Source organism: Pongo abelii, chromosome 2 (assembly GCF_028885655.2).
Source record: "Pongo abelii isolate AG06213 chromosome 2, NHGRI_mPonAbe1-v2.0_pri, whole genome shotgun sequence".
In the NCBI taxonomy this organism is placed as follows: Eukaryota; Metazoa; Chordata; class Mammalia; order Primates; family Hominidae; genus Pongo; species Pongo abelii.
In genome coordinates, this window is record NC_085928.1 from 10,197,652 (window position 1) to 10,221,680 (window position 24,029).

The window sequence follows — 24,029 nt, forward strand, 5'->3', positions numbered from 1 at the left end:
CCAGGTTACTTGCTAAAGTGGAATGGAAGCCAACAGATACCAGCGTTTATATTTTATTCAACTTTATTAAAAATTAAAACTACAGAAACCAAACTGAATGCACAAATAAGAGTGGGGAAACAGACAGGCAGCAATGGCAGCTGATAATTGTGGCGAATGGATAATCCACATGACTCACATCCCACCCCTGTGACTGAGGAGCCTAGGCCGCTGCGCTGGCACTGTTGTGCCCTCTTCCACCACAGGGGCACAGAAACCTGCAGGAGACTGAAAACGATTACAAACATCTTCAACCAGCTCTCTGGCCAAAGGCAGCAGAAGCAGCCTGAATACGAAACTCACGCCAAGAGGGCAGCAGCTCTCCTGATATCCATGTAAGAAGGCTAACAACTAAACCACATACAGGCATCCTGAACTCAGCAGCTCTGATCCAAGGTACCAAGTGGAGACAAAGCACTCGGAGGTGGCAAGATGTTCAGCAACCAAGTAAGACACACTGGCAAGGCATCCCACCCAGAAGGTGAGAAGCACAAAGGAGGCTTGGAGAAACAAACAGTCATGCCAGGTGCAGCCAGACATCCTGCTATAAGCCCTGACCCTAGCACCCCGAGTTCATCAAGTGCTCTGGTTTTGTGTCCATAAAGCATGGAGGGCACTGACCACTCAGTCTGACTGCCCCAAACCAGAACCCCAGGGAATCCTTATGGATGGCGTAGGGCCTCAGAACTGCTGCAGGATCATTTTCCTTTTCAGGTCATGGCTAAACTTGTTCATCCTGAAGAGCTCACTGTCATAAAATGCAGAGAGGTTGTGGATGTTGATCTGACGAGCCTGCAGGGAGGAAGTGTCCAGTGACCCATCAGTGGTGTGAGAACAGGCTGTTTCCAGAGCGCCCCAGTTACAATGCACTTTCAGACACCATCACCTCCATTTATGGGAGGAAAATATCCAGGGGTGGAGAGGCCGATTAAGGGGCTTCAAATCTCTGCTGTGCAAGCTGTACGTGTAAACTGAGACAAGTTACTTGGCTGCCCTGTATCTGTCTCCACCTCTGTACAACAGGAAGGCAGTAACAGGACTCACCTCACTCCCCTGCTGTCAGACTATAGGCACAGAACTGGACTCAACAGACTGTAAGCATTCAATAAATGGCTGTCAACCAAGGCCCACCCACTTCATGACCCATTATGATGGAGCCCCTGTGAGGAGACTGGCAGCTCCCAAGGCAGCAAACCCCGACCCTCACCTCCCTTCCGGGCCCATACCTTATCCACCAAGTCCTTCTCAGGGACCTCAATAGTGTCCTGCTGGGCCCCAAAGCGGTTGCGCTGATATGTCACCTGCTCTGCCACTAACTGCTTCAGTATGAAGAGCAACAGCTCATTGTTGTCACGCCGGAATGAAAGGTAGCGGGCAAAAGTCTGCAGGAAAAAAGGCTCAGTCAAACACCCACTCCCACTACGCCTGCCACACTCCCTTTACCCTACATGCCAGCACCCAGGTCAGACAGGCTGCCGCTCCTGGGTGCACGTCCAGGCCAGAGCCTTGGATACCCACGTGTGGCCTCCTTCACTGAGCTTGCCCATCAGGCCCCTACCTTGGAGCACACCCACCTTGCGCATGCTGCGCATGACACTGAACTTCTGCGTGTCTATGAAGCTCTCCAGCATCACGCGGATGGCCATGTTGACATCGTCTTCGATCACATAGTCCCGCAGATGGATGCGCGCGTGGGCCTCCGCCATGCGGATCATGGACTCGATGTGCCGCACCGTAATGGGGATGCTGCCTGTCGCCTGGAAAGAAGCAGTGTCAGGTCTTTCACGGGCAGGAAAGAGAGGCAAGGAAAATAAAGCAGTGGCACTCTTAGCACCCAGAGCCAAGAAGACCTATCTGACAGCGCCCCAGCAGAAATGCAGAATGCTTGACTGCGCTGCCCAGTGAATGCACACTTCCTATCCCTCCTGGAAATCGGAGGATGCCAGTGGATGCTGCATGCTTATGGCCTGTCACCATCACACCTGCACGGTTCTGCTCCCGCCAGCTGACTTCTGTGCATCTCAGAGGCTGTTGTATTTGTGGCCAGCTGTATTGGTTATTGTCACACACTAAATATTGAATAATCCTGTGCAATGTAAGTGCAAAAAAAGGTCGTTGTTTGTAGGAAAACTAAATTGAATGATCTGAAAAAACTTGGTTAAGTTAAAAGGCAGAAATTTAAAAAGCTGCTGTGTTGACTGGGTGTGTCTGAGTCAGCAATCTACAAGGACTCAGCATTCCTATGGCTTGCAAGCTGCCTTTAAGTTTCCATTCCACTATGAATGAGCCAAAGACCTTGTGTTCATTTGCGTGAAATTTACACAAAGTCAATATGGAACTTAATAAGCACATCAACAATTAAGGCCCTGGCCCTACACCGAGACAAATGAATGCACATTTAAATTTCATCTAAAACAAAATGGTTAAGGTATATATTAATACCTATCATTCTTTAAAAAAAATTTTTTTTTGAAACAGGGTCTCACTGTGTCACCAAGGCTAGAGTGCAGTGGTGCCATCATAGTTCACTGTAGCCTCGAACTCCTGGGCTCAAGTAGATCTTCCTTCCTTAGCTTCCTGAGTAGCTGGGACTACAGGCACAAACCACCAGGCCCAGCTAAGTTTCAAAACATTTTTTGTAGAGAAAGGGCCTCACTGTGTTGCCCAGCCTGGTCTTGAACTCACCTCAAGCAATCTTCCTGCCTTGGCCTCCCAAAGTGCTGGGATTACAGGCATGAATGACTGTACCCAACTTTCATTTTTTGTTTTTGTTTTTGAGATGGAGTCTCACTCTGTCACCCAGGCTGGAGTGTGGTGGCGCAATCTCAGCTCACTGCAACCTCCGCCTCCTGGGTTCAAGCGATTCTCCTGCCTCAGCCTCCTGAGAAGCTGGGATTACAGTCATGTGCCACCACGCCCGGCTAATTTTTGGGTTTCACCATGTTGGTCAGGCTGTTCTCAAACTCCTGACATGGTGATCCTCCTACCTTGGCCTCCCAAAGTGCTGGGATTACAGGCGTGAGCTACCGTGCCTGGCACCTTCATTTTTTTTTTAATGCCTCCCTGCTCTGGCACCTTTTGGCCTGACTGACCACCGCCCCCGCTGCATTGGTCAGAAGGCTCACACTGCACCTCCTTCTCTACACAGCACCTCCCGGCTCTGCCTGGGCTCTCACCATAGATTCTTTCCTCAGGTCACTGTACATCTTGGCCACCTTGTCCTGGTCCATCTGGTTGAGCTTCGGGTGGACCCTCTCCTTGGCGTAGATGATGTACTTCTTCAGGACCTCCTGGGGCAGGGGCTCCACGCCATATGTGTTGGGCATGGCGGGCTCAGCGGCGCTGCCGTTGGCCAGCCCCTCCTCCTCCTTGTTGCTGGGGTGGTGTCTGACGTGGCTGCCCACCACGAAGCGGGCCAGCATCTCGTCCTAAGATAAGCCATGAGAGGGTGGGTCTGATTGTGGGTGTGCGTGGCTTTGGAGAGGTCAGTGGCTAGAGAAGGGCTGCGTGTGTGCCCTACAAGGGTGATGCTCTTTCAACAAGACTGACTACACTGACCATGTGCCAGGCAGTTCTGGGTGTGGGTGGCAAACTAGACAATGGGACAGAGTCCCCATAGGGCTCACCTCCACAAGGGGACAGGAGACAAATAGTCTTAAAAATTAATTATGGAAAGTAATGCTCAGAAGAAAAATAGAGTGATGGGATCAAGGGACCAAGGAGATGCCTCTAGCTAAGGGTGCCCGGCAAAGCCCCTCCCTGAAAGACAGGGAGCTGAGATGACGATGATGAGATGTAAGTCACGTGACAGTGTGGGAGAGCACCTGCCAGGAGCAAGGAGCGCATGCAAGCCCCAAGGCTCGGCCCTTTTGAGAAGAGAAGGGCAGGTGCAGGTGCAGGTGCAGGTGATGGAAGGGAGCGAGGAGAAGGTAGCTGCAGAGATGGCGGGTGCGGGCCGGAGGGGAGGACCGTGGATTCTATTCTGATGACAGCAGAAAGCCTCGAGCAGTTGTTAAGGATAGGGCTGATCTGATTTATGCCGTCAACTGGAAGACAGTCTACATGGGTGCCAGAAGGCCAGTTCAGATGATGGTAGTGCCTCAGGTCAGAGGCAGAAGTGAGGGAGGTGAGCAGGCTCAGGAGTTGGAACAACAGGATTTGGTGGATTGTGGGTTATGTAGGGTGGGGGTCGGGGGTGCTGTGAAGTAAAGAGAAATCAGGGCGACTTCTGGACATGAGAAGAGACCGAGGGAACAGGCCTAGAAAACAGCCTATGGCCTCTGCAGCACCTGTCCCCTGTGTTGGGCACACTGTATGACCCCAAGCCTCACCTGAGGTCCCCAAACTACAGTTCATGGAAACCGGGCACATGCGAGCTGTACCTGGACTGGGTCCACGGTGTCCCTCACCACACACAGGATGTCAAAGCGTGAGATGATGGGCTCTGTGAGGTCCACGTTCTCAGAGAAAGTCAGCGAGGGGTCGTAGCGCCCTCCTGAAACACAGGGGAGCACCTCCATCAGGGTGGATTCCCCTATCCTCCCATCTCAGCAACCCCAGGCCGCTCTGATGGCAGAAGGGGATGAGGGCAGTGGAAGAGGAAGACATAGGTGAGTACTTAGCACCTGCTGTCTGAGACAGAAAAGAGCTTACCCCAACCAGTACCCAAAATAGCCTAATTTAGACAGAAAGCATAACTGCTTCCCCAGGAGGAAAAACCAAGAACACAGTGGGTGACAGAGCCTGGGTTCTTTTAAGCATTCACTGCTGAGACCAACAGCCAACTCCATCCTGGCCAGAGGGGCACTGGGCTCTCCTCCCATGCCTTCTGAGAACATCCAAGGTGATTCCAGGAACATGACTCAAAAGGAAACCCAGGTGTCCCAGGTCCCACTTTCACTGTTCCTTGCTCTGGCAGGATATGCAGAAGAGGGGAACCCTCTGCTACCCAATGACTTCCTCAGATCGGCTCCTGGGGACCCCGTGGGCTCCCGATTCAAGCAGGCGGGAACTCCCTGTGTCCCACCCCAGCCCCAGCAGTCAGGGTGCCTGCTGCACCTATGGGGTTGGCGGCAGCAATGACCGTGCAGCGAGCCTGCAGGGAGGTGACGATGCCAGCCTTCGAGATGGAGATGCTCTGTTGCTCCATGGCCTCATGGATGCTGGTTCTGTCCTGGTCATTCATCTGCAAGATTAAAATGGCCAGCCCTTAGCATGGTTCATGCCCCTACTACTAAGTCTCCGATGAGGTCCCAATGGACCCCATTAACACCATTCCCGTGGCTAAGGCCCAAGCCCACACATACACCCTGAGTTCCACCAGCCTCCGTGACCCAGGGACCCACCTTGTCAAATTCATCAATGAGACACACTCCTCGGTCAGCCAGAACCAGGGCCCCAGCCTCCAAGGTCCACTCCCTGCTGACAGGGTGCCGCTGGACATACGCCGTGAGGCCCACAGCCGACGCCCCCTGGCCGGTGGTGAAGATGGCTCGGCTGGACACTTTCTCAATATACTTGAGAAACTGCGACTTCGCCGTGCCAGGGTCTCCGCACAAGAGCACGTTGATATCACCACGTACCTTGTGCTTGCCACCTGGAGGGGATGAGTAGAAGCGGGAGAGGGGGAGAGTGGGAAGTGAGAGGAGGGCACAGTTGCATCCCCCACCAATTCCTCAACCTACTTGTTAGGAATGGTAAGGCACAGTCCCTCTAGAAAGGGATACAATGCCCTACGCCATGCAGTCCCACTCTGGGCACTCCCAGGGAAACACACACGGGTGCAGAGGAGGGATGCACGAGATGTCCTTGGCGAATGTGAAATACCAGAAACAATCTAAGTGTTCTCCAAAGGGAGAGCTAAATAAACTGCGTTATCCAGTGGCATGATACAGTCATTTAAAAGAAGGCAATTGCTCCGTATGCACTAACAAGAAAAGATGCCGCAGTGTGGCATCGAGCGGGAGAGCTCGGTGGGGTGCACTGCGCACAGGCACAGCACTGGGCACACACAGGGGATGCTGCGCTTGTACAAATAAAACACGTGTGGTCATGAAACCCTGTGTTTGCTGTGTAATTGTAAATGGCCACAAAGGGAGGGACTAGGAAGAGAACTGGGGGTCAATGGGGCAATCAGCCTCACCCGTGACTTTCAGTGTTCTTTAGTGTAATATAAATACATACTCATGTGTCAATAGTATTTTTGTACTTAAAACAGTTTTTTAAAAGACAAAGTATTTTTTAAATAGAAGAGAAGCAAAGACTCATTTGCTTAAATCACAAAAGCCGGCAGACACTGGCTCCCTGACCAACAGCCCAACACCCAGAATGCCCAACTCAGGGCCACCCTCTCCCTTGAAGAACGAGTCACGCCCAGCCAGACCATCTTTTAATGCATTCTTTCTACCCAGCACCCAGGCTTTAAAAACACTGTGTCCTTCTTTGAATGCTGGCTCCCCAAAGAGAAAGCTGCTAACACCCCTGCAGAGGAAAGGTGGGTGTGCTCACCTGGGTTTTTGGGCTCCCCTCCGAACAGGGCGAGAGCCAGGCCTCTCTTGATGTCTTCATGACCATAGATGGAAGGAGCAATGCTGGCAAAGATCTGAGAAAGGGAGGGAGACCAACAGGAATGGGAACAGATACTCACAGAGTAGGTCACCCACATGCTCTGGCATCAGGGAACCAGGACATCCCCAGCTCAAAGACACCCACTTCCACAGCTGCTGCAACTGCATCAGGCCCTGGTATCAAGCCGTGCCCGACTCTAAAGCTTTTCATTAGCTGGCTCTTCCCAAGAATCACAGAACTTTGGAGTTTAGAAGAACCTTCATCTGAACCCCTAATCTTGACATATTTCAGAAAGGCCTTTCCCAAGATCACAGACCAAGAGCAGAAATAAGACCAGAACCAGGTCTGTCATGGCACTGGCCCACCTCAAGCCTCAGTTTCTTCATATGGGAAAGAGAGATGGCAACATCCAACTCACAGAAGAGTGGGTACAAATGCGACAGTTCATGCAAGTGCCTGCCTCGTCAATGCAATAAATGTGGCACATCTGGGAGATGTGTCCACCAGGAAGTAATTCCAACTAGTGAGTCACTAGAACATTTCTATTTCAGTGTGTGTGTGAGAGAAAGAAAGAGACAGGGAGAGAGCAAAATCTTCATGAATTTTAAAGACAGAATCAGAAACATCAAAGACATTTCTTGCTTGTAGGAGACTGCTTCCAACTCCACCTGCAGCACAGCCGTGTTTTGATGGCTTTCAGCCTTCATACCCCCTGCACTGGCCACACCCACATCCTTCCCTCCTTACAGGATAGACAAAGGAGCTCAGAAAGCACTGGCCCTCCCCTGGGGAGAGGGGACTAAGGCAGGAAAACCAGCCCTGAAGGTGGAGGGGAGACACCCCCATCAGGCTGCATCCTGTGTGTCCTGCCTGCACCACCAAAGTCATGCAGCTTTAGAGGTGTCTCTAACCACTATCTCTGAAAGTAAGTAACACTTCCCACAGGGCTTCTTGGAGAAATGTCCAATTCCAGGTCCGGGGCACGAAATGTACAAGAGGAGCCTGCAATATCTTCTATCAGAAAGCAAAAAAGCCCTCAAAGACAACCAGGGTCATGTCAACATAACTCAGGAGCCAACATGAATAGGTTCACGCTGGCAAAAAAGGGACACTTGAGCATCGTAGGGATGACACCTGCAGCGTGGAAACCTCAACACCCGGCGGGCCTATTTGTCTGTTATGATACCCAGGTCACCTGGGAACCAATTCATTATTTTTAAAACTAGTAAGTCAAAGAAAATAAGCAGGAATTTATCTGACTAGGCTTCAGTGCCTAACTGCCAAATTACAGAAAACACAGGTGACAGAGATGTGTGTCTAATGGGGACATAATTAGCAATATCTCGACTGCAAAGCTCAACAGAACAAATGACCCAGTTTCTTCCACAAAAAATTACAAGGAAAAAAAGAGATGGAGAAAAGATCTAAAGATTATGAGACTTAAGAGATATCAACCAATCACAATTTATGGATCATATTTGGATAATGACTCCAAGAAGCTGTAAAAACAGGGGGAAGGGGTAAGATAATCAGGGAAATGTGAACAACAACAGAATATTGGATATTAAGGAATTGTTAATTACCTCTTAAAGTGAGATAATGGTATTGTGGCTAGGTTTATTCAAAAAGAGCCTTTTCTTTTTCATATACATACTGATGTAGTTACAGAAAAAAATGGCATGCCTGGAATTTGCCTTGAAATATACTAAGGGTGAATGGGTGGTGTATTAAGAAAACTTGATTGGCTGTGACTATGACAGCTGTGGAAGCTGGGTAGAGTGCTATGGTTTAAATGTACCCCCAGAAAGCATGTGTTGGCATCTTAATCCCCCATTTAACAGTATTAAAAGGTGGGACCTTTAAGGGGTGATAAGGCCATGAGGGATCTGCTCTCATGAATGGAGGATAAAAGCACTGCTATCCAGGGAGTAGGTCCTTGTAAAAGGATGAGTCTGGCCCCCTCTGGGCTCTCACTCTGTCTCTTTAACTCTCACCTTTTTGCCATGGGATGACACGGCAAGAAGGCCCTCGTCAGATGCCAGCCCTCAATTTTGGACTTCCAGCCTCCAGAACCATAAGCCAATAAATTTCTGTTCATTATAAATTACCCAGTCTATGGTATTCTGTTGTAGCAGCAGAAAATGGACTAAGACAAATAGTCAAAGTTCACTACACCATTCCACATGCCTGTTTGACATTTTCTGTAACAATGTTTTAAAATGTGGGCCAGGCCTTATGTAACACAGAGTGCCCATGGAACTCATAATAACCAAATAAACTCACCAACTGTTGGCACAATACAGTCACTGGGAGCATGGACTCAAGCCAGGCTGCTGACTCTGCCACTTGCTATGTGACTATGGTCAACTTATCTAACCTCTTGTGCCTTAGTTTATTCATCAGTAAAACAGGCAGAGATGAAACCTCATAGGACCATTGCTATCTAGAAATTACCTAGACAATGCCAAGCAGATGCTAAGTCCTCAGTAAGTATAATGACTCCCTTATGAAATCCTTACTTTGTGCTGTGGATGCTGGGCAGACCGCTCCACTGACCTCTCACGCCCCAACACACCTCGTGCTGGATGTGCCAAGACTGCCAGTCCTTGACTCTTCTTAACCCAGCTCATTTCCCCGTGTAGTTTTTGTAGCGAGCAACCTTGCAGGATGAGGTAATGTCTCCCTCCAGGACCAAGAGCTTCCTGCTTGCTATGCAGGGCAGATTGCCCAACTCAATCCCCCTCCTGTAAAGCAACCACTGCATCCAGGGGGACTTCCCCATGGGACTGGAGGGCAAGCAGCACAAATGTGCGAATGCCTACATTGCCTGCTGTGCCTTCCACCGCTGACCCAGTTACTCCAGGAGAGAGTAGCAGGCTAATTTAATGGCTGGAAAGTGGGGCAGAATCAAATCCCAGACCTGCCAGGGAATAACAGCGCTTTCCATGAATTACCTCATGTAATCCTCATAATAACCTTGTTTCTCTCGATCCTACAGAGGAAACCAAGGCTCAGGTCAAAACATTTTCTCCTAGAGGAGAGGCAAGACTCAACCCCAGATGCATCTGAATCCAAAGCTCATGCTCCTCATGGCTCTAGGTGTGCTGCTTCCTAGCACTCCTCAGGCTCCGCACCCAGCAAACAGGGATAGAGTGCCCACCTGAGTGGGTACTGTGAGCTCCACCCAGCAAATGGAGAGAAAGCACCCACCTGCATGGGTACCATGAGCCTGAGATAATGTGTGTAAAATGACTAAAGCACCAGGCTCAAAGCTATTTTTGTCCTACCTACTGGCTGCTTATGCTTTCTACACGCCTGTCATAGGCACTTCCATCCAGTTTTTGTACAAATAGTTTAACTTTTGTAGCCATGTGCAGTAACAGCTAGATACTGAGCACTCGCCAACAGCCAAGTACTTTATATGCACTAATTTATTTGATCTTTCTAACAACTCTATGAGTGTTTACTCTCATCCTCTCTCATTTCTATAGATAAGGGTGACTCATCTGACCATCCTAAGGATTAGGCCAAAATTCAAACCTAAAAAGTCTGGCTTCAGACTGCATGCTGCTTCTGTTAGTTCTTTAAAATCTCTAAGTGTTGGGCATGACCCTGATCTCTTTAATACTTTACCAGATCAGTGTCCAGGGCCCACAGAAGGCAGGCAGGGCCATGAAAACTGACAGAGTAGGGGACCGGGTAAACCTGGGGACACAGGTCCTGCCTGCAAGGGCAACTATGCCTCAGCTCCGTCAGCGTTACCAGAGAGGAACACAGAGCCAGCACCCACAGATCTTGGATTTTCAAAAAGCATCCGGATTTCTATGTGAAGTCTCCGGATCCCTCAAGGATGATAACTAACTCAAAATAAAAACAAATACGAAAAGTCAGCTGCAGAAGCCTGCAGGGCTTCCTGCTGGAGGTGGAATCTGCAGAAGACAGAAGTCAGCTGGGGACAAGTGAGGGAGAAGGTGCTCAATGTAGACACAAATAGCAGGCATCAAGACACGGGAGTGGGGTAGGGCTGCCTCCATTTGGGGAACAAGTCGTTTTGGAACCTGGGGCTCCAGAAGCACATGGGTATGGCCCAGACAGGTGCCTTATTAGTGCCCAGACATGCCATGCCTGCCACACGCTCACCTATGGGTCTCTCACCTCTTCAATCAATAGAGTGGGAGATTAGTGGCTGAAGCTCAAGGCAAAGGAAGAGAAGGTGCCAGAAGAGAGTTCCTGAAGTATGCAGCTCCTTTGGCGTGGTAGGCACAGACGCAGATAAGCATGTGGGACACAGGTGGCCCGGCTGCTTAGGGACTGCAAGACTCCAGCAGGGCCAAGTCCACCCAAGCCTGAAGAAACTGGTCAAACATCTGGATGAAATTCTGCAAAGGTGTCCACCGTGGTAGCACTCATGAGCCTCTGCAGGTGGTGAGGGTAGAAGGCTGGGAGGTCCTGGCTTTCTTTGCCTGTGTGACTGTCTTCCTCGCATGTAAAACTATATGAAAAGATCTTGTCTATTTGCTATTATTGGGAACCCTAGTAAAATATGAGCTCTGAGGGCAAGGGTCATGTCTGACTTACTCACCATTGTATCCCTAGAACTTGGCCCTAGGAGGTCTTCCAGGAATGAATGTGTGTTGGCTGAACTGAAGCTCCTGGTTTCCTGAGGCTGAGAAACACCCACCTCTCCTATGGGAACCCCAATCTTCGCAGACTAGGTTAGATGGCCAAGAGCTGGGAAGGAATGGCACCAATACCAGCCTCTGCCAGGGGTGCATTTCTGGAGCTTTCCTGAACAATGACAGTAACGTATAAGCCCACAAATGCTGGATGCTTCGCCCCTACCGGGTTTGCGTCTAGCCTGCAGCAGCTTCTCATGGTGGATGCAAAGACACGCAATACACTTGAGAAAAGGAACTGAGACACAAAACTACCCTGCCTACTTGGAGAACATGCCTCAAGGAGTAAAGAAAGGAACAGAACAAACCACGCATGTGTAGGAATATTAAGTGGCAGGCAGACATGGGTAAATGTGATGGGTGAGGAGGACAAGGAAGGGGCAACCATAGCCGTGCCTCAGAGGAACCAAGAAAAGGGGCTCCACAGGCTTCAGGGGAAGGTGGATGGAGAGAAACAACCAAAACAAAGCAGCTAACCTGCAGCCTGGACACAGCTCTCCTTACCCCACCATCCATTCCTTCAAAATTACTCAGAGCCTCCTGCAGCCAGGCCCTGGAGACAGAGGTGATTAAACCAGTGATGGCTCCTGTCCCTGGGGGGTTTACATATGTCAGAAGGAAATCACCCAGTTCACTGAAGAAGCCAAATGGTAACTGAATTTTGTTGCCAGAGGGCAGAAGAGTGGAGGCTAAAGGGCAAACTAAACTGCTCTGCATTAAAAACTGAACTTCAAGTTGACTTGAAGGCCGGGCGTGGTGCCTCACGCCTATAATCCCAGCACTTTGGGAGGCTGAGGCAAGCGGATCACCTGAGGTCAGGAGTTCGAGACCAGCCTGGCTAACATGGTGAAACCCATCTCTACTAAAAATACAAAAATTCGTCAGGTGCGGTGATGTGTGCCTGTAATCCCAGCTACTCAGGAGAATCGCTTGAACCCAGGAGGCAGAGGTTGCAGTGAGCTGAGATCATGCCACTGCACTCCAGCCTGGGTGACAGAGAGACTCCATCTCAAAAAAAAAAGGAAAAAGGAAGTTGACTGAGAAACAGAGGAAGGAAGGAAGAGAAAGGGGAGAGCAGTGAGCTTGAGAACACACGGTGCTCTGGGGGCAGGATGGAGGTACTGTGGGAGAAACAGCAAAGGATTTTTATCAACAGAAATTTAACGTTGTGTTTAAGTAATCCGTATTTCTGTAACATAAATCCCCATCTCCTCATCCTTCAGTAAGAATGTCTACACTAAAAACCAACTGCCCAACTGCGTGGGCACAAGGGCTCACACCTGTAAGCCCAGCACTTTGGGAAGCCAATGTGAGAGGATCTTGAGCCAGGAGTTTGAGACCAGCCTGGACAACATAGTGAGACCCCATCTCTATTACAAAAAAAACAAAAAACACCACCATTCTGGGTTGTTTTTCTGAAGAAATTCCCGTTGGCCACAGCTGGATCCCTAGGAATCCCTCATGACACAAGCTATCCTATTGCCCTGCCTCTGTTCCAGTTTCAAACCACAGCTTGAAATGATCTGCTAAAGGAAGAGCTCTTCTCGTCGCAACCCTGTCCTCAGCAGGGGACTCCTCCCCACCACACAGACTCAGAGAGGTCATCCAAGTTATCCCACTACCTCGCTGGCCCATGGTGGAGCCAGAGCCAGGTTCACCCATCCCCAATGCGAGTTTACCTCTTCCCCTGGAGCACGGGGCCTCCAGGCAAGCCTACTGAGCTCCAGGGGAATAAGGCAAGGTTTGCCCAGTGAGCCCTAGGTGCCTACCACAGCCCCAGCAACCCTCCATATCCTCTCAAAGCATCCTGACAGCCCCTGCCCCTGCCTTCCACCTGCCTTCTCCCCGATCTGCTGATCCTTGGAGAGGCTAGTGATCATCTTCACATCTTCATCGGTCAGTTCCCCTACAGCAACCTTGTTGTCCTTCTTGGCCACATGGTTGGCTAGGATGACAGTGGCAAAGACAGGGAAGCCATTGGCAGTGTTGAGGGAGCCATCATAGTTGTTGTGATAGATGCCAGTCAGCTCCTGGGGAAAGGGAGGGGCCAAGAAGTCAGAACCTAACCCAGGGGCCACAGGTGGAGTGGGTGCCCACCTCCGTGCTGCCTTCCTCCAATTTCTTCTATTGCAAGTGCTCCACACTACAGACACCAAGATAAGTAACTCAGTAAAACCCCTCCTAAACCCACCATTCCAACAACCCATCCACCACAAGAAATTTCTTTGCCTCAGCCATGCAAAAACAGATCCTAGCCCGAGTGCCCCTGCGACCATAGACACCCCCACCGGCCCAGCCACAACTGCTTCTGCCAATTCCCTCTGCAACTTGGCTCCCTCCCAGCCTGCCCCTGGCCACTTACTATCTCGTCTCCTGGCTTGCAGCTGTCCACCAGATCCGCAAGGAGAATGGCGTCCTTGGAGCGGGGCAGCCGGCCAGCCGCCACTTTGCCTGGACTCTCCTGGATTCGGATACGCTGGTAGTTCTGATAGATGGTCTGCGAGGGACACACAGAAGGCCTCAAAGCACTGACTTACTATGTCACCTAACTTTGACCCCCAACCAGGAGGGAGAACAGGCAGGATTCCAACTCCTGAGTGGCAAAAGGAGAGCCAAAGACAGCAAGGAATGAGTTCATGGTGACTCAGCACATCAGTGGACAGTCCCCACTCCTGCCACACCATCCCTCTGGGATGCCGTCTGACTGCCAGACTCAGCACCTGCTCTATGCTGTACAGCTGAGCTGTCTTGAGTACCGATGCTGGAACCAGGCTGCCTGGGTTCTCTGTCTAAGCTGTGTGATCTTGGGCAAGAGACTTCCTCTCTCTGTGCCTTCTCCGCAACCTCACAATAAGAATTAAAGCAAGTCATACATACATCAACCTAATCCAGCATCTGATAAATGTTAAGTTACAGGAAGTTTTGGCTGTCACTGTCAAGTATCACAGGCCAGCACTGTGCCATGTCATTTCGTACTCATTATCTCACAACACGGCACTGCAGTTAAAAGCATATGCTCTAGATCAGGATGCCTGAGCTGTGGACCTCTGACACACATTCTGGCTGGGTGACCTCAGCCAGTTCTCTAAACACTCGGCAAAGTGGGGCCATAACAGTTCCTGCCTCACGAGCTGTGAAAAAGGACCAGGTAATAAACCACCCACCACCTGGCACTGGTAAGTACTCCATGAATGATAGCTGTACTGTTAACCCTCTACCAGGTACTATCTCAGGTCCCTAGAAGCAAGGCCTGAGGGAGACAGACAGGGCATGGGAAGAGTGAGCAAAGATGTGGCTCAGCCAGCATCTGGCCTGCAGCTGCCCCACCCGAGACCGGTCAGCCTTTGGCTGTAGATGGCCACAGGTGGAACCTCTGAGGCATTTTCTGGCCAGGTGGCTCCAGCTGGGACAGTTCTCAGAACTGCAGAGCGGTGAGAAGAGGACAGCCAACAGCCACAGCAGCAGGGCAGTCAAGGGGCCTGGGCGCCACCACAGGGATGGCGACGAGCCCATTTACAGGGACGCTCAAGTACAAAGGCACATTACATGTGCCTAAGATCTTAACACCAGAGGCTTTGGCAGCGTCTCCTGAATATGGTGCAGGAGGTTGGTATGGTCCAGGGACCCCACGTGAGCCAGGCAGGTCCCAGAAACAAGCTGAGGGGAAGTCCCGATGGGACTGCAGCCGCCCCACGTGAGTGACGGCGCCATGGAGACTGGTAAGCACACATCCTGAAGGAGTGACCTGGCAAGAAGTGGACCCTGTTTGCCAGACCTTCCCATGTTTCAAGAGGAGCCATAAACTTGTATTGTTTAAACAAAATCGCCTGACTTAAATATTGACCTGAATTCCTAAAAACGTCGTGTGGGCCAAACTAAGCCCACTGGCCAGACAGATTGGGTCCACCCCAGGGTGTGGCCAACACACAATTCTATCTTGCTTCTTGCGGCTGCCCACACTGGTCTTCCACAGCCTGAGAGGCCAGTCAGGCCCTGCATACTGGGCACCCCTAAGGACAGCTGGCAGCAGGCCCTGTGTCCTCTCTCACCTCTTCCATGTTGACCTCAAAGGGGCCGGCCGACTGGCACTCAGGACAGGAGCCTGGTTTCACCTCCTGGTTCTGGGACTGGCAGAAAGGACCCAGGACGAAATTGCACTTGTTGCAGTTGTACTTGACCATGTTGAGCTGGGGCAGGACGCCAGTGCAGCTGGTCACCACCCCACTGGTGCGGATCAGCTGGTTCAAATGCAGCTGCCTGCGGAGGCAGAGGGTGCGTCAGAAGCCGTGAGGCAGGGTGAGGCCAGGCTGCAGATGAGAGTGTCCCAACACAGTGTCCTGGAAATTGGGCCCAGCCCCCAGCCCGGGGAAGATCCCTCTCATCACACTACTGTGCAACCACAACTCACCTGCGATGAGGATGCTGCTGGCTGCACCCTCCCCACCCACACCGCAATCGCTCTTCAGGAATCATGACCGAGTCACCCAGCACTGAGCTCGGACCTGCCATCCTCACCTGCCCTCAGCTCACCTCAGTGAGCGCAGCTCCTCCACCAGAGGCAGGTGGGAGATGCGGACATGGATATGGTTGGTGATGCGGTCATACTTGGGGTACATGGCCAGTACCACCTCCAGGGCAGCCTCGTCAAAGATCTGCAGCAGCTCTGCCGGTGCCTCAGGCAGGAAGTAGGCCAGCACGTGCTCCCTGGCTGCCAAGTCCTCATAGTTCACCACCAGGCTCTCACGGTTCTCTAGAGGTGGGCATGGTGGGAAGAGAGTTAACTAAGCATGAGGCCCGGGCTGGGCTGCAACAATGCCTGTGTGAGAAGCAAGGCCTACCCACCCCAACCACTGACTTTGACCTAGAAAGCCCAGCTTTCACTTCTAGGTCTACCACACTCCAGCTGTGACATAGCCTGAGCTTCAACTCCCCACTCCGTAAAATGGGCTTGTCACACAGTGTACAAAGTTGCTGGGGGGTTAAATTAAATATGAGCAGAGTGCCTACACAGCTACAAACATGAAATGCCTTACAAGAGCCAGGAAGAAGCTGTCAAACACAGAACAAAAAGCAGTGGAAGGAATTGCAGGAATCAAGATCTACATGTCCCTTTTAAAAGTCAATTCCTGGCTGGGGACGGTGGCTCATGCCTGTAATCCCAACACTGGGAGGCCAAGGCGGGTAAATCACCTGAGGTCGGGAGTTCGAGACCAGTCTGACCAACATGGAGAAACCCCTTCTCTACTAAAAATAAAAAATTAGTCAAGCATGGTGGCGCATGCCTGTAATTCCAGCTACTCGGGAGGCTGAGGCATGAGAATTGCTTGAACTGCGGAGGTTGCAGTGAGCCGAGACCGTGCCATTGCACTCCAGCCTGGGAAACAAGAACAAAACTCCGTCTCAAAAAAAAAAAAAAAAAAAAAAAAAAAAAAAAAAAAAAAAAAAAAAAAAAAAAAAAAAAAGAGTCAATTCCTATTACAAAGATCAAAGTAGTAATCCAGATTTTTATATAAAATCTGTCCATTTTCAAGCCTGTCAAAAAACGCTTTGGTGGCCCAGATGTGGTCACTGCACAGCCAGCAGGAGAGCCCTGGTGCAAAACTCAATACTTTTGGTTTCTCTGACAGACCTCTCAGCCACATGCCCTGTGCTTCACGTGTTCACTCGGCTTGGACAACTTTCTGGGGAGGATTTATGGAGGCGCTACAGGGGCTGAGGCGGGGGCGTAGGGAAGCCACACCTTTGCACATGTCGCTGATGCGCTCCTTGAAGACGTTGTGGCCATGGCTGTCGACGTGAGTGCGCAGGAAGTTCTTGAAGCGGTGGTGGATCTCCAGCCGGGGGCCCGCCATGCTCACCCACTCGCGCACAGAGTGGCCTTTGAGGTCCTCCAGGTTCTCGATGCTCTCAATCATCTCCTCGTCCTCCTCGCCGTCCTCCGTGGCCCGCTCCACCTGGCGGCGCTTGCGGGCAGGGCGCTCCTCGTCCTCCTCATCACTGTCTGGGGAGGCAAGAGACACCTGCTACTGCAGTCATCCCCAGCACCTTCTACCCCCCTCCCAGACTCCTTCCCAGCTTCCCAGCCCCTCGGGCAGGCAGACAACTGGACCTACCATACAGGAGCCCACGGCGCATGCGGCCCAGGCCCCGGCCAGCCTCCCGGTCGCGCTGCCGCATGGCCCGCTCTGCTGCCTCCCTCTGACTGGCCGTCAGCTCCTCTACGTCCTCATCATCCAGAGCCAGTCCCTCGGCCTCATAGGCGTCCAGCTCTGGGATGGCGCGGTAGTCCCTGAGGGAGCACCAAAACAGATGTGGTTACTGCCGAAAAGAAAAACCCGAAGCACCAAACCCCATCCAGGAACTGGGCCTGTTCCCTAAGGTTCAGGAGCCCCAATGTGGGTAGGCTCAGCACTTCCAGGTCAGAAACACAGAAGGCTCAGAAAAGATCTCCAATGGATGAACAAAACATGATCTGTCCATATGATGGATGATGCAGCCTTAAAATAGAAGGAAATTCTGCCACGTGCTGGCACATGGATGAACCTTGAGGACATGATTCTGAGTGAAAGAAGCCAGGCACAAAAGGACAAATCCTGTATGGTTCCACTCACTGAGCGGTCAAATTCACAGAAACAGAAAGTAAAATGATGGTTGCTAGGTGCTGGGAAGAATGGGGAGTTAGTGTTTAACCGAGACAGTTTCAGTTTTCAAACTTAAAAGACTTTTGTGGATGGATGGCGGTGATGGCTGCACAACAATATGAATGTACTTAATGCCACTGAACCACACACATAAGAATGGTTAAGATGGCTGGGCGTGGTGGCTCATGCCTATAATCCCAGCACTTTGGGAGGCCAAGGCAGGAGGATCACTTGAGCCCAGGAGTTCAAGAACAGCCTTAACATAGTGAGACCCCATCTGTATAAAAATAGAAAATGGCCAGGCACGGTGGCTCATGCCTGTAATCCCAGCAATTTGGGAGGCCGAGGTGGATGAATCACGAGGTCAAGAGATTGAGACCATCCTGGCGAACATGGTAAAACACCATCTCTGCTAAAAATACAAAAATTAGCTGGGCGTAGTGGCATGCGCCTCTAGTCCTAGCTACTCGAGAGGCTGAGGCAGGAGAATCGCTTGAACCTGGGAGGCAGAGGTTGCAGTGAGCAGAGATTGTGCCACTGCACTCCAGCCTGGTGGTGACAGAGCGAGACTCCGTCTCAAAAAAACAAAAAGAAAAAAAGAAAATAACCCAGGCCTGGTGGCACATGCCTATAGTCCTAGCTACTCAGGAGGCTGAGGTGGGAGGATTGCTTGAGCGCAGGAGTTCAAGGCTGCAGTGAGCCACATTCGTGCCACTGCATTCCAGCCTGGGTGACAGACTAAGACCCTGTCTCAAAAAACAAGCAAACAAAACAAAACAAAACAAACAAACAAAGAAACAAACAAAAGGGCTGGGCGCGGTGGCTTATGCCTGTAATCCTAGCACTTTGAACCAGGGAGGCAGAGGTTGCAGTGAGCCGAGATAGCACCACTGCACTCCAGCCTGGGCAACAAGAGTGAAACTCCATCTCAAACAAACAAACGAACAAACAAAAAAGGTTAAGATGGTAAATTTTGGGCCTGGGCAGTAGCTCATGCCTGTAATCCCAGCACTTTGGGAGGCCAAAGTGGGTGGATCACAAGGCCAGAATATTGAGACCATCCTGGCTAACACGGTGAAACCCCGTCTCTACTAAAAATACAAAAATTAGCTGGGTGCGGGTGGTGGGCGCCTGTAGTCCCAGCTACTTGGGAGGCTGAGGCAGGAGAATCACTTGAACCAGGGAGTCGGAGGTTGCAGTGAGCCGAGATCGCACCACTGCACTCCAGCCTGGCAACAGAGTGAGACTCTGTCTCAAAAAAAAAAAAAAAAAAAAAAAGGTAAATTTTGTTATGCATATTTTACCACAATTACAAAACGGGAGGTAGATCTCCAGACAGCTTCTATGTGCCCAATAAGAAAAGATAATTAAAGGAACCACAAAACATTAGACCAAAAGGCTTCAGAGAGCTGACCCAACTCCCTGTGAGGGCTGGAATTCTCCCTGTACTTTCCCCATCTCTGACTATGCCGTCTTCAACAACCTGATGTCCTGGCTTCTACAGTCAGCCAAACCAGCCCTCTGAAATGGCCACCCACTGTCTCAACCCTTTGAACTATTCCAAAACCATCAGACACACATTTTCCATATTATCTTCCTTCAGATACTGAAGAGAAGTAATGCCTTAATAAGGCACCCAGCGAGTGCAAAGCACTGTGCTCTCTTCCCTGCAGTGCTCTCTTCCCTGAGAGGGAGACACTGTCATTCCATCTGAAGGATGAGGAAATGGGTAGTTGAGGGGAAGATGTGATTTTTGCCTATGGTCGCTCTGTAGACCTGGGTGTCAAAATATAGTCCAAGCCCAGAGCTCCTTCCCCCATGCCATACTGCCTCCCCAAGACAATCCCCTTGAATTCTCCTTTTTTCAGGTTAAATGGTGATGAGAGAAACTGCTACTATTTTTCTGCAATAAACGTTGTCAAACTACTGTCAGAACAAATCTTTTTATGCCGTTGATGCCCCAAGCAGAACCCAGCCAGGCAGATATCAGAGTTGACCAGGTATGATTCCTTCCATGTTTTCGGGGAAAACGTATCAGTCCAATTCTCCCTGGATCTCAAGTCACACAAAATGCCCTCAGCAAACTTCTAATTGGTTCATTAAAAAAAAAAAAAAAAAAAAGTTAAACTGGACTTCATCAAATTTCAAAACTTTTGCACCTCAAAAGAAAACATTAAAACCACGAAAAAGATAAGCCAGATTGAGGAGAAAATAACTGCAAATTACATATCTGATAGAGGACTTATATTCAGAATACGTAAAAAACCTCTTACAACTCAATAATAAAAAGCCAAGCAACCCAATTAAAAAGTGAGTCCACGATTTCTCTGAAGAAGATACACAGATAGCCAACAAAGCGTACAAAAAGATGTTCAACATCATTAGCCATCAGGGATGAGATGCCACTTCACACCTGCAGGGATGGCCAGAATCAAAAAGACCAATGTTGGCAAGAACACGGAGGAGTGGAACCCTCGTGTGTTGCTGGTGGGAATGCAAAATGGTGCAGCTGCTTTTGAAAACAGTCTGGCAGTTCCTCAGAAGATTAAACACAAGACCAACAATCTCACTCCTACATAGCCAACAGAATTAAAGATCTGTTCACATAAAAACCTGTAACAGGCCGGGTGTGGTGGCTCACACCTGTAATCCCAGCACGTTAGGAGGCTGAAGCAGGTGGATCACCTGAGGTCAGGGGTTCAAGACCAGCCTGGCCAACATGCTAAAACCGAAACCGCGTCTCTACTAAAAATAGAAAAATTAGCCGGTGTGGTGGCAAATATCTGTGATCCCAGCTACTTGGGAGGTTGAGGCAGGAGAATTGCTTGAACCTGGGAGGCGGAGGTTGCAGTGAGCTGAGATTGTGCCACTACACTGCAGCCTAAGCAAAAGAGCAAAACTCAAAAACAAACAAACAAACAAAAAAAAAACACGACCTGTAATGAATGTTCATAGCAACATTATTCATAATCGCCAAAAGGCTTGAGGAACCCAACATCCATCAACTGATGAATAGATGTGGTATCTCCATACAAAGAAATATGATTCAGCCACAAAAAGGAATGGAGTGCTGCACATGCAAGAACAGAGAAAGACCTTAAAACCACACTAAGAGAAAAAAGCCCACCACAAAAGGGCATATATAATATGATTCAATTTATATGAAATGATCAGATTGGAAAATCTAGAGACAGGTCTTTAATTCTTACCTGTGGGTTTGGGTAAGAACTGAGAATGAACTATAAGCAGGCAGGAGGGACCTCAATGGGACAACGGCCCTGTTCTCACACTGGATTGTGGTGAAGGCTGCGGCCCTGTTCTCACACTGGATTGTGGTGAAGGCTGCGGCCCTGTTCTCACACTGGATTGTGGTGAAGGCTGCGTAACTCAGGAAATTTACCATGAATTTGCATTGAATTGTATCTTTGCAAAGGGTAAACTCTAAAAAACTATAGCCCAATAAAGTTTTTTTTTTTTTTTTGAAAAACCACAAAAACAAATGTAATTGGGCTCAGCTATCCCTCAGATACCTCTACCCAGAAGCCCCCTGCCAAGGGCCTCTCTCTTTGCTTCTCAGAGAAGCAAAGAGAAAGGGTCAAGACAGGGAGGGGACACAGCAGAGGATGGGCATCCGGCCTGAACAACTCCACCAGGCAGAACAGGGAAGCCGTCCAGGACCCATGCCCTGACCCCAAGTCCAGGGCAGATTTATCCAGACTCCTCATTCCTTCTACAGCCTACAGCACGTGCAGTCTCATCGTTGGGGGTGGTACTGATAATAGCAAAGATGCATCCAGTCTGGAGTGCCCTTGAAAGCCTCTCAGCTGTCTGACATCCTAGGGACGGCAGGATGCCCTGCACAGTACTCTCACACACGCTAAGGCTGGAAAGGCACAAAAGGAGCATCTCCACGAGGCTCCTGGGCATTCACACAATTCCGCTACTGACGTTATCTACCAGATCCCAGCTGGAAATGCAGAGAAAGGCAGGAGTAGAAATCTAGCCTTGCTTATGCACAGAGCTTACTCCACTCTCCTAGCATTAAGTCTTGATAACCTATTTATTTATTTATGTATTTCTGAGACAGAGTTTCGCTCTTGTCGCCCAGGCTGGAGTGCAGTGGTGTCATCTCAGCTCACTGCAACCTATGCCTCCTGGGCTGAAGCGATTCTCCTGCCTCAGCCTCCCAAGTAGCTGGGACTACAAGCACGCACCACCATGCCCAGCTAATTTTTTGTATTTTTAGTAGAGACGGGGTTTCACCCTGTTAACCAGGCTGGTTTCAAACTCCTGACCTCAGGTGATCCGCCCACCTCAGCCTCCCAAAGTGCTGGGATTACAGGTGTGAGCCACCACGCCTGGCCAACACGTTTACTAATAAATAAGACCATTCCTAACAAAGGGCATGGTGCACATTAGGTACAATAAATGTTTGCTGATTGACTCTAAAACTTTAATTATCAGATCCCTCCTCCCCCATGCACCTTTCCTTGGAAAAGTTACTGGGAAACACTGGGCTTCCTGCTTCCTGTCTTTTTGAGTTGGAGTATTCCAGATTAGAGACCCCTACATTCTCTGGGGTGCTTATGGAGTTGGGGCTTATCCTCAGCTTAGGGTCTAGTCTTTCCAAGTTACATACAGTAAGTTAAAGAGACCTATGTCATGGCTCTGTAAACCTGTCTCCCCAGAACCCTGGATCAAGCTGTGCTCAAAGGCAAGAATGCCATCAGATTTATCTGCTCCCAGCTCCCAAAGCCAGGCCACCAGACACACAATGGGCTCTCTGCAAAACTATCTGCTGAGTCCAGGGCCTTGAATGAAATTACCTTTCCATGCCATCTCCAATGAGCTCCTCTCCATCCTCTTCTTCCTCCAGGGGCCCCTCTGTGCCTAGGAGCCCCTCAGACTCATCCTCAAAGGGTGGAAGGTCACGGCCAGGGCTGGAGGTGAGGGCATCAGTACGCCGGGAGCTTCGGCCAGGGCTGGAGGTGAGAGGATCATTGCCTCGCCGACGCTGGGCCGGGCTGGATGCCATGGTGAAGGACTCCGATGATTCCTGCAAGAGAAGGTGCGGCTGTCAGAAACCTAGGAAGCTGGTGAGGCATGACACAGCTTCCTGTTTACCATCAGGGGCCTTCCCTCCTCTCTCTCCACCTGTGTGACTCTTGTCCTCCAACACACCAAACCCCTTCCAGCCTCCAGGTCTTTGCCCTTGCTGTTCTCTCACCTGGAATGCTCTCAGCTGAGCAATCTGAGTCAGTGGCTTCCAAACAAATAGAAGCCAGCTCAAATATCGGGGTCACCCACATCACCGTGCTTTCTCCATGAAAAACCACTAAGGTTATATCATTTGCCTATTTACCTGTTTACTGTCTATTATCTCCCCTTAAGCATTAGACCTATTTCAGCACACACAGTGCACAAGGTATTGTGATAGAGATGGCATAGAAGAGCCACCAAAACAAGAGGTCTGGAACTCAGATGTGGAACAGACAGTATACAAGACAAAGGGACAAGAAGATAATACAAAAGTTAAGTGTAGTGTTTGGAACAAGGATCATTGGAAAATTAAAAAAAAAAAGTTTAAAGGAGTGTAGTGAAATGGGGGCCTGTCTTTTGTACGCTCAGCGCCATACAGATGGCGCCCAATAAGCATGTGTGGGGTGAATAAAGGACTGAGGCTGAGCGGGCCGAGCTCGCCTTAGGGAGCCCAGGGCCCCAGGTCAGTGGTAGGTAGGCGAGTCACCTCACGCAGGGTGCAGGCGAGAAAGTAGCTGCGCCCCACAGCCTGGGGCCCAGCCTCACCCAGAGCGCCGCCCCGGGCCGGGGCCAGAGTACGGGAAGCGCGCAGCCTCCGCACCCATGTGCCCGGCGCCCGCCCGCCCCGCGCCAGCGCGCTCACCGCCATAGCAGTACCACGATCCTCTCCGCCACTACAGCAACAACCAGGTTTCGCGCGAAAAGTGGTTCACGTGACCCACCAAAGCCCGGCAAGAGCCCGACGGAACGCGACGTCATGACGTCGACGTCCACTGGCGACCAGCAGAGACACGGAGGGGCGGGCCAGAGGGTCCGGTCCCGCCCACGCGGTCCGGAGGTCCCGCCC

At 50.5% G+C, this 24,029-nt stretch overlaps 1 protein-coding gene across 1 annotated transcript; it reads right to left on the reverse strand.

The window, feature by feature from the left end:
• Positions 1–45: 45 nt before the first annotated feature.
• On the reverse strand, positions 46–23,965 carry MCM2 (minichromosome maintenance complex component 2). Its single transcript, XM_002813168.5, has 16 exons — positions 23,826–23,965; positions 22,750–22,979; positions 17,396–17,571; positions 17,023–17,283; positions 15,813–16,032; positions 15,332–15,539; positions 13,645–13,779; positions 13,121–13,312; positions 6,547–6,640; positions 5,385–5,635; positions 5,098–5,224; positions 4,422–4,534; positions 3,216–3,467; positions 1,614–1,796; positions 1,266–1,421; positions 46–831 (listed from the first exon to the last, which is right to left on the reverse strand). Exons 1-16 carry the CDS (start codon positions 23,829–23,831, stop codon positions 721–723), a joined length of 2,715 nt encoding a protein of 904 aa, XP_002813214.4. The 5' UTR covers positions 23,832–23,965; the 3' UTR covers positions 46–720.
• Between the last annotated feature and the right edge of the window lie 64 nt (positions 23,966–24,029).

What these genes read in the sequence shown, in the direction of transcription:
- MCM2 (XM_002813168.5), bottom strand. An exon ending in ATCAGCAGATCGGGGAGAAG is followed by an intron (nt 6,641 to 13,120) that starts GCAGGTGGAAGG and finishes TCCCTTTCTCAG; the next exon opens with ATCTTTGCCAGCATTGCTCC. An exon ending in TCATTGATGAATTTGACAAG is followed by an intron (nt 5,225 to 5,384) that starts GTGGGTCCCTGG and finishes TTAATCTTGCAG; the next exon opens with ATGAATGACCAGGACAGAAC.